The 10736-nt window shown below is 43.2% G+C and overlaps 2 protein-coding genes across 2 annotated transcripts; both read left to right on the top strand.

The window, feature by feature from the left end:
- The first annotated feature begins 750 nt into the window (after positions 1–750).
- On the top strand, positions 751–4572 carry eIF2Bdelta (eukaryotic translation initiation factor 2B subunit delta). The gene is made up of 6 exons (XM_011311357.1): positions 751–1128; positions 1298–1338; positions 1865–3394; positions 3466–3593; positions 3783–3966; positions 4049–4572. Exons 2-6 carry the CDS (start codon positions 1327–1329, stop codon positions 4418–4420), a joined length of 2226 nt encoding a protein of 741 aa, XP_011309659.1. The 5' UTR covers positions 751–1128; positions 1298–1326; the 3' UTR covers positions 4421–4572.
- Positions 4573–4957: 385 nt separating this feature from the next.
- LOC105270435 (Upf1 RNA helicase) lies at positions 4958–10533 on the top strand. Its single transcript, XM_011311356.1, has 3 exons — positions 4958–5486; positions 5894–6171; positions 6253–10533. Exons 1-3 carry the CDS (start codon positions 5298–5300, stop codon positions 9134–9136), a joined length of 3351 nt encoding a protein of 1116 aa, XP_011309658.1. The 5' UTR covers positions 4958–5297; the 3' UTR covers positions 9137–10533.
- The last annotated feature ends 203 nt before the right edge of the window (positions 10534–10736 follow it).

The raw sequence follows: 10736 nt of genomic DNA, 5'->3' as shown, positions 1-10736 counted from the left end.
TTTAGAAAAACTCGATTTTCTCGCGTTCTATGCGTCCTAGCGCAAAAATACGCCCAGATTCGTAAAGGGCGCGACGAGACGCATCGATTTCACTTATAGTGAAGTCGATTTGAGCGATTTTTTTTTCGATTCAGAAAAACTCGATTTTCTCGCTTCCTATTGGTCGTAGAGCAAAAATAAGGTCAGATTCGCGACGAGACGCATCGATCCAATATATAGAGAAGGGTATAGGTGCAATTTTCTTTCAATTCATAAAAATGCGATTATCTCGTTTCCTATGCGTCGGAGCGCGAAAATAAAACCCCCCAATTTTTTGCTAGCATTCATCCCATTTTCATCCCTTCATTTCGCCCCTAACCATGCCTACAAATACCATGCTTATACACGTACCCCTTTCTCAATTCCAGTTTCATCCTTATACCCACCCTGTACCTTCACGCATCTGTCCAACCCCTAATTTAGCCATTCACCCTCCCAATCCTATTTATTTGTATCCCCCCATTGGGATATCACTCGCCCAAAAGTGCCCCTCCTTTGTTCGCTCCTGATCACTTCTGCCGTGAAACTCATTTTTGCCTCTCCGAAATTGAAACGCCCCACTATCGCCATCTGCCTAATTTTAATTTCCCTAAAATTGACAGCTGATCGCTTTGTACTCGCGGACAAAAATTACGGGCGTTCAGTGCATCGAATCTTTCCGGGAAAACTCGCGAAAAATGTAATAATTGTGTCAATTGTGAGGAGTGTTTTTTTGCCGGAGTGATTGAGCGCCATATTTTTCCCCACACGATCATTGGAGAATTCATCTTAGTGAAATCTAGGGGGTTTCTTCCAACGAAATTACACGTTCATTCCGCAATTTCCCACCCCTGAGACCTAATTACCGGCCCGGTAAAAATAATTATCTACCTATTGACCCTACGATGATATTTTTTGAGGTTCTACAGGGACTGGCATTTATGTCCCCGTAAAACGCGTTTTTTCTGGGGAATTTCCTAGGGACATGTCGGGCCAAAATCCCTCCACCCGGGCCTTAAAATCTAAGAATATTTGCACAAAGTGACAAAAACTAGGATTTACAACATCTGCAACGAACAATCAAGAAAATCATCGAATAAATTTCACGAGGTACAGAATTATTCATTACAATCGGAGAAAATCTAATCAGTTAAAAGCTTTGAAGCAATATGGAACTTGCCCGATGAATAATTAACATAACCTAATCCATCTGTTTCTCAACACACTTATATATCGATAAAAAAATGTATTTTTCTTTAACTAATATTGATTTTCCCAGTGGGAGGTCTGAGATTTGACACAGTGGCAATGGATGAGAAGGTACAGAGAGTAGTGCCGAGTGTATTTAAAATATCAATTTTTTCATTACTAACTATTGTGCTCTGCTTTCGAGGTTTTCAGGCCAATATTTCCCCTTTATTTCTAAAATTTCATCATACCTTTTTTAATTGATTTGGAAAATGATTTTTTTTTTAGAAATTGTTAGGTCATTTACCTATTAACTTAATTACCTTTGACGTATTTTCATACTTTCACCTGTTGCATGTGACAAATAGGGAACCAAGAGGTAAAACAGACACTTTACACTTTTTTACAATAAGATTTTTCTGGAAAACTTGAATAAGAAAAATTAAACTTGTCACCGTGCAATTGATTTTTTTTCGAGGAGTAATTAGTTCAGAAATCAATTCCTAAATCACGAAAATTGCGAAAAAGATCTGAAATTTCTATTTTGCCTTACGTGCCCTACTTCCAGTATAATAATATAAATTCGATATTGCATTGATAAATTCCTTCGGACCGTTAATTTAATCACCAAGTCCTCAATATATTTCTCTCCGTACAGAACCTCCAGGAGACGACGAAAAAAACTCGTTCCCAAGCCCGTCATCTCCGCAGAAAACGTCTAATCATCGCTCGAAGGTCAACAGACCAAGGAATCTCCCTAGACAACCCGAAAAAAATCCTTGAAACCGATGAAAATTCTCAAAAAATCTCCGAAAACCCGATAGTCTCGAAATCAAAAGCCCGTCGTCTTCGAAAAAAAATTCGAGCATTTTCCCACACCTCGCCAATATCCTCCCCATCCGCGTCACTCGATACCTCTGAAAATACCCCACCGAATTCTCCCCCGACACCGGAGGAAATTCATTCAGGCAACGAGAAAAATCCCCAAGAGCTTTTAAACAACGAAAAAAACCTGAAAATCACGGAATCCCTGAGCGCCTTGCAACCCGGCGACTCCATCCCCAAATTAATAATCAACACTTCCCAAAGCACGAAAATTCCCTCGCCCATCTGCCACTCTAAACGACATGACATCAGCCATGAGCTCACACTGAGCCATGAGTCATCAAAGTTATCGCCGAAGCACAACGACAAACAAAGTATTCTCCGAAAGACTATTTCGCCCGCAGAAATAAATATGAACCCCGAGGGTAAAACGAGAGAAGAAATAAAAGCCGAGAGGGAAGCGAAGAAGGCAGCAAAAGCAGCTGCTAAGAGCAAGTCCAAAGTTTCCAAGCAGAAGTCCGAGGCTTCGGAATTGAAATCACCAGCCCAGACCCCGAACAAATCACTTACAATAAATTCTACGAATCACCTGCAGGAGAATTCCCCAAAACCTGCAGTTAAATCAAAACCGCATAATGTTATGTCAGACGAGGAAGTGGAGAAGGAAATTTTAAACGTAGAAAAGAAGTTGTCAGAATTGAGTGTTTCAGACGTTATAGAAAATCAGGTAATGACAGTGCGACAGTTACAGATTAAAAAACAAGATGGAAAGAGTCCTGACGAGGGAAAGAGTAAGGCTCAACTGAGGGAGGAACGTAGACTGAAGCAAGAGGCCCAAAGGGCAGCAAAGGAAGCCCAGAAGAAGGTAAAATCAACAGTGAAGTCAGTGGTGCAGTCCGTGGATGAGCCGAAGTCGCCAAAGCCCCAGGGAATTGAGGATAAATGCATGGAGAAGCTTGATAACTCTCCGAGAAAGATAAAAAAGATAATTACGAAGGAGAACAGTCACGAGGTTGGTCTCTTTAAACATCTTTACCACGAGCGAGGACAAGCATTCGTGGACACTCCCATTGTCAACTCTCATGTTCATCCAGCGGTTGTGAGACTTGGGGTACAGTACGCCGAGAAAATAATTGTGGGTAGTAATGCCAGGTGCATTGCTTTCCTAGCAGCCATCAAGGAATTGATCGAAGACTTTGAGAGGCCCTCACAGGCAGATTTCACTAGGGGACTAGAGGCAAGTCTCCAGGAACACGCGGCTTATCTCCACCACTGCAGGCCCATGGCCATCACAATGCACAATGCTCTAAGGCACTTGAAGTGGCAAATCACACAGCTGAACTCAAAGACCTCGGATAATGAGGTTCGTTGGTGGAATTTGTGAGGAATTTTTCTGGTATTTTTCTGAATTTATTCGCTAATTCTTATCCACAGGCTAAAACGAAATTGGCAGCTGCCATTGACACCTATATACAGGAGCAGATTCTTCTGGCGGGCAAGGCCATCTCTATAGCCATTCAAACAAAAATTTCGGATGGAGATGTCATTCTCACGTGTAGCTAGTGAGTTATCTTGATAATTCAGTATTTTTGTGGAGAAAAAATAATTTTCGATGATGAAACGAAAGGCGCGACCGATAAAAAAAATTGTTTTGAAATTTTCACGAAAAATTTCACTTTAATAGCCCATGATATTAAGACATAATCACAGTAATCACCCCTGCTCAATTATATATTTTTTTTTATTTTTAGTTCTTCTTTGATCCGAAAAATCCTCTGCGAGGCTCACGACAAAGGGAAAAAATTTCGAGTTGTCATTCTTGATGGTAGACCGTTTTTAGAAGGTAGAGAATTACTGAGAAGACTAGCTAAACACGGAATCGAATGCTCCTACGGTAGAATAACGCAAGTCAGCAATATAATAAAGAAAGAGGGAGTGAGTATTCTGGAAAGATTATTCCATTAATAAAGATTATTCCTTTAATATATCTACGTATTGCCTGTAATTCTATTTTCAGGTGAGCAAAGTATTGCTCGGTGTTCACGCGATTTTCGCAAATGGTGCGATAATGTCACGTCTGGGAACAGCTCAAGTAGCTTTAATGGCAAAGGCCTTCAACATTCCCGTGTTGGTCGCCTGCGAGACGTACAAAACCTGCGAAAGAGTTCAGACAGACTCGATAGTTAACAATGAAATTGGTGACCCCAATGAGCTAGCCATTGGGAGCACTGCATTAGCTAATTGGAAGGCGCATCCAAATTTGAATCTTCTCAATCTCACGTACGATGTAACACCCCCCGAGCTGATAACAGCTGTTGTGACTGAGCTCGGAATTCTTCCCTGCACAAGTGTTCCTGTCATTCTTCGTATGAAATCATCCGAAATATAAGTAACTGATTTTTCACAGTGAAAATCCTTCAATTTATTGCTGTAATATTATTTACGTTTTTTATAATAAAAACCGCAATTATACCGTTTTATAATGTATGATAGAATCGATGAATCTGGAGATTTCAATAAATTTTTAAGGACAGAGCCGTATCAATAGCGTCTCTTTGTTTTTATCTTTCGTATTTCCCTATCTTACTTCTTTTCCTGATGCGTCTCAAACCCTTAAGATGGTAATGGAATCGAAATTGTACGGAATAAGTGTCAATGAAAAAAATTATTCAAAATAATAACCAACCTGAAATATATTAAATGATTGCGACAATTACGGCAATTGTTATGTTTCTCCTAGGTTTATTTAGTGAAGAGCTATGCAATTTTTCGATAATTCCGGAGATGCATCGGATAAACAATGACCCGCCTCGATAAATGTTTACAGTCTCGTTATTCGAACGTCAAAAGAAACGCCTGCTCCCTCGGAAATCAGCTGATGACGTAACAGACGACTAGCGCACACATAAAATAAAAAAGAGGGGGTTAGAAAAAAATACGCATACTACACTTGTGTCTCGTAATTGGTTGGAGAGAGCTAAAGGTAGTATGGCGTAGATTTTTTGGTGGCCTGCTTTTTTTTTGGTTGAATTCTTCTTTATCATCGTGTGCCGTTGGCACAATAATCGGTGGTTATCAGCGAGTGAGAAGTGTTATGAGAGCATAAATAAATTGCTTACTGTCGAGTGGTCTCGGAGTTGGTGGGAGAAGACAGGTAAAAAGAGCGGGGACATACGTGGGTCATTCGTGTCGTGATTTTTTTTTCGGGTGTTTCTGGTTAATCGACGAGAATTTTTGAGTTGCCATTGGGGAAGAGACTGGACATAATGAGTGTCGATGCGTATGGACCCAGCAGCCAGACCCTGACATTCCTGGACACCGAGGAGGCTGATCTCATTGGTGCTGACACACAGGGAAGTGAATTTGACTTTACTGACTTTACGTTGCCATCACCGAGTCAGACACAGGCGTCACAGCATGATCATGGGCAGAGCCAGCAAAGTCAGCCGATCCAGGTGATTTTGACTTTCTGATCAGTTGATTATAAGGGCGAGGGGCTCGGGGCACCCACGCGGTTTCCACATAACCTCAAAGCCTTCTGGAGTTTTCTCTGGAAGTCTTGAAAAAATATTTACGATGTCTGGGGCACGTTTTTGGGGTCGGCGTATTGTCAGGGGCCCTGGGGTCTTCAGTCGTGGAATTCAGTCCCCCGGAAGACTTGAAATCCCAGTGCTAAAATTGCAGTGACCTTGAAGTCCTTGAGCTTCAGAGTTTCTGCAATGTCATTCGAGTTGAGGGAAACTCGGGCAATATGGACACTTTAGATATTTTTTTAACATTGAGAACTTTGAGACGGCAAAATCGATTCGGTTTGATCAAAAATCAAACCGTCTCTAATTGAGGGGTAATGAGTTTATTTCAGATCAATGGAACAAACGGAAGTTCAGCTCTCGATCTCAAGATTTCTGGTGCAGCTCAGAACCTGGCAGAGCTGCAGTTCGAGGAGGAAGAGGAAGAGGCATTCTACAATCGTGACTTGCCAGAGCACGCGTGCAAGTACTGCGGGATTCACGAGGCCTCGTGCGTTGTTATGTGCAACGTCTGCAGGAAGTGGTTCTGCAATGGTAGAGGCAACACCTCGGGATCACACATTATTAATCACCTGGTGAGAGCCAAGCACAAGGAAGTAACTCTACACAGGTCAGTAAATTTCAAAGTGGACCCCTTTTATTTGAGATTTGCAGGGCTTTCGGGCATTAATCGTTAGATATTCTTCTACAGGGATGGACCCCTGGGTGAAACCATTCTGGAATGCTACTCTTGCGCTGTCAGGAACGTCTTCGTCCTTGGATTTATTCCTGCCAAAGCTGATTCGGTCGTTGTATTGTTGTGCAGACAACCTTGTGCTGCGCAGAGTTCACTGAAGGACATGAATTGGGATCAAGAGCAATGGAAGCCCCTGATCGAGGACCGTAGTTTCCTTGCGTGGCTGGTGAAAATTCCCTCGGAGCAGGAGCAGCTCCGAGCGCGTCAAATCTCAGCTCAGCAGATAAATAAACTTGAGGAGCTGTGGCGTGACAACGTGGACGCGACATTCCAGGATCTGGAGAAACCTGGAGTGGACGAGGAGCCCCAGCAAGTACTCCTGCGTTACGAGGATGGCTATCAGTACCAAAATATTTTCGGTCCTCTGGTGAAGCTCGAGGCGGACTACGACAAACGCCTGAAGGAATCCCAGACTCAGGAGAACATCGAGGTCCGTTGGGACGTCGGTCTTAACAAGAAGACAATCGCTTACTTCATGCTGGCGAAGACAGACGGTGATATGAAGCTCATGCACGGTGATGAGTTGAGGCTCCGCTATCTGGGAGAAATCCACAAGCCCTGGTCAGGGATAGGACACGTCATAAAGATCCCAGATAACTACGGTGAAGAGGTTGGCATCGAATTGAAGAACAATTCAGGTGCTCCAACCGAGTGTACCTGCAATTTCGTGGTGGATTTTATCTGGAAAAGCACGAGCTTCGATAGAATGCAGCTTGCACTTCGAAAATTCGCCGTGGATGACTCATCTGTATCTGCGTACATCTATCATCGTCTGCTGGGGCACGAGGTGGAGGAGGTGCTCTTTCGTTGTCACTTGCCGAAGCATTTCAGTGCCCCCAACCTGCCAGATCTCAATCGCTCGCAGGTTTATGCCGTCAAGCATGCTGTACAACGTCCCCTGTCTTTGATCCAGGGGCCCCCGGGTACAGGAAAGACAGTGACGAGCGCAACGATCGTTTATCAACTGGTAAAACAGAATGGAGGACCAGTCCTGGTGTGTGCTCCATCGAACACCGCAGTCGACCAACTCACTGAAAAAATTCACAAGTCCAATCTCAAAGTGGTTCGCCTCTGTGCTAAATCCAGGGAAGCTATCGACTCCCCAGTCTCCTTCCTCGCTCTTCACAATCAGATAAAAAATATGGAGACCAACACTGAGCTGCAGAAGCTCCAGCAGCTCAAGGATGAGACTGGAGAGTTATCATCAGCTGATGAGAAACGTTACAGATTACTGAAGAAAGCTGCTGAGAAGGAGCTCTTGGAGGCTGCTGATGTTATCTGCTGTACATGTGTGGGAGCTGGGGATCCTCGCCTCCACAGACTAAAGTTCCATTCGATTCTCATCGATGAGAGCATGCAGGCAACTGAGCCTGAGTGCATGGTACCAGTGGTACTGGGGGCTAAACAGCTGATTCTCGTTGGAGATCATTGTCAACTGGGGCCTGTTGTGATGTGCAAGAAAGCAGCACGAGCTGGACTGTCTCAGTCTCTCTTCGAACGACTCGTTGTCCTGGGGATAAGACCTTTCAGACTCGAGGTTCAGTACAGAATGCATCCAGATTTATCGAGATTCCCCTCGAATTTCTTCTACGAGGGTTCACTCCAGAATGGTGTTTGCGCAGACGAGAGAAAACTCGTGAAGATTGACTTTCCCTGGCCAGTGCCAGACAAACCAATGTTCTTTTATGTGACTCAAGGACAGGAGGAGATAGCAGGAAGTGGTACTTCGTACCTGAACAGAACCGAAGCATCGAACGTGGAGAAAATCACCACGAGATTTCTTCGTTGTGGAGTTAAACCTGAGCAGATTGGTGTTATCACTCCCTACGAGGGACAACGAGCCTATCTCGTACAGTACATGCAGTATCAGGGCTCCCTGCACTCAAAGCTCTACCAAGAGATCGAAGTAGCAAGTGTTGACGCCTTCCAAGGACGCGAAAAGGACATAATCATCATGTCGTGTGTCAGATCGAACGAACACCAGGGCATTGGTTTCCTGAATGATCCCAGGAGGCTGAACGTCGCCCTGACTCGAGCCAAATACGGTATCATAATCGTTGGCAATCCAAAGGTCCTATCCAAGCAACCACTGTGGAACCACCTCCTGAGTTTCTACAAGGAGCAGAAAGTGCTAGTGGAGGGGCCCCTGAACAATCTCAAAGAATCGATGATTCAGTTTGCAAAGCCCAAGAAATTAATCAACTCGGCCAATCCAGGCTCTCACTTCATGTCGACCTCGATGTACGATGCCAGGGAGGCCCTGATACCAGGATCAGTGTATGATAGATCTGGCGGCCAGATGAATGGCAATCAGAGCCACAATCCTTACTACCAGAGGAATGTACCCCTCGACATGTTCAGTAGAACTCACGACACAATAAGCTACATAAGCCCTGAACGGGCTCAGGCAGCCATGAATAATGTTCCAGTGCCTGTGGGGATGTTCATGAATATGGCTCATGTGCCACCCCGGTTTTACAATCAGCATCAACAGGCACTGCAGGCAAGACAGAACCAGAGGAATCGTCGTAATCCTGGGGGAATGAAGGGAAAAGGACCCAGAGTTGGTAAATTGAGTCAGAACGATCAGAACACTCAGCCCTTCAGTCAACCAGGACTACCACTGACTCAAGGAACTACTCAGGGAATGTCACAGCCTGGATTCAGTCTGTCCCAGCCTGGTCTCAGTCAGGCTGAACTCTCCCAGGACTCGTTTGCCGTTGGTGATTTCCAGTCGCAGATGGATGGACTCCTCTCGCAGGATTCCACTTACCAGGGGGACAGGAGTGGATTTTATCAGGGACAGTCCCAGCCTGGACAATTCTCGCAGCCGTATTGAGCCGTCCAGATGTGGCTGGTCAATCCATTCGCCATGCAGTGTCGCGGGAGCGACTGAGGAGGCTCGTACAAACTTCTTTGAGACAATTAAAAAAAAAAACAAATTATTACAGACATTAAAACATCGAGAGTATTATTATAACAACGGGGGAGATCGGTGATGCTGCAAGAGACGGTTGGGACTCCGGTGGGATTGAGATAATTCATTGTTCGTTCTGCCTATGGAAAATAATGGATAATAACGGAAAATAATGGGATATGATGGAAAATGATAACGAGGAGCTGAAAGGTGGAGTCGACACCGTTGCAGGTGACTACTTAGCAGGAAATGGTGGAAATTGAACACCTGAGGGATCCAGAGGTTCGTCGAGGCAGAATTGACTTCGTGCATTGTAATGCAAGATGATGATCGACTGATCGATTCACGGGAGCGATGGTGAGGTGAGGGTGAGCTCTTGGTGGGTCTGTGGACACCGCCAGGCACCCTTTACTATTACGATTTATCTTTATTTCTTTATTGAAACAACTCCAGGGCATCCACGACCTCATTGGGGTAATATCCTCTGGTAATCGTTAACTTCGAGGGGAAATGTTACTGAGTTTGATCTTTATTTTCGTTATTTCGTTAATTATGTAGTGACGGCTGTTCTCGTGAGTTTTTGAGCATCAGGGGAGGGAGGTCTCAGAAGGGGGAACATTTTTTGGTGTGATTTTATGGTTTTATTGGAGGGATGGAGAATCAAAGTGTCTTTATTGAAACATTACGGGGTTTTATGTGGGAACTCTCTCTGGACCTCGGGGGAATGATGACTTCCGGGAAATGTATTCAGTTTTGGAGACTTTTTCGATAGTTCACGAGTTATAACTTGCAAAGAGTAGAGTAAGGTAGTATAACGCAACTTAAAATTTTATTTTTATCTCTTTTTTTTTCTTGGCGGATGATTTTTAGTTTTTGGTTACTTCGTGGGGATGATGGGGGGGAACAGAACAGCACGCTGCTAATCGCAAATTTATTATGAACAGAACAGAAACAGTCACTGTACAATTTGATGGTATCAATAAATTCGATGTGGAAAATGAGAATGGGGGTTTATTTTTTTACAAAAATGCATTTATTTAACAACGAAGTGAAAGTTACAATGAATTTATTTTGTCTGACTGCCTGAATTATCTGGAATATCCAGAAAATTCCTATAGAAATTTACGACAGTTTTTTTTTAACTGATCAATGATTTTTTTTTTGACATTACAATTTCATCTGGCATTAGTAAACTTTTCCAAATTTTGTACAAATCAATTTATCATTCAAATACTTCGAAAAATAGTCTTAAATCAATGGTGCTAATTTTTTTTCTAATATTTCCCCGCCCACATAACTTTTTCACTTGAAAAAAAAAAGGAATAGAAATACAAATCAATCACAAATAAATTGCCAATGTTCAGCCATCTCCCTCTTAGAAAAAGAAATAAAAAAAAGGGGTAAGGAAAATCATGGAACACACTCCAGTGAACGTAACGAATGCACGAAAAAAATTAAATACTATAAACTTAAATGTTAACAGTTTATATATTTTTTTCTCCTTTAAGATTTTTAATTTTTT

This window comes from Fopius arisanus, unplaced genomic scaffold, assembly GCF_000806365.1.
Source record: "Fopius arisanus strain USDA-PBARC FA_bdor unplaced genomic scaffold, ASM80636v1 scaffold00087, whole genome shotgun sequence".
Classification (NCBI taxonomy): Eukaryota; Metazoa; Arthropoda; class Insecta; order Hymenoptera; family Braconidae; genus Fopius; species Fopius arisanus.
This window is presented reverse-complemented; position numbering and strand designations above follow the sequence as displayed.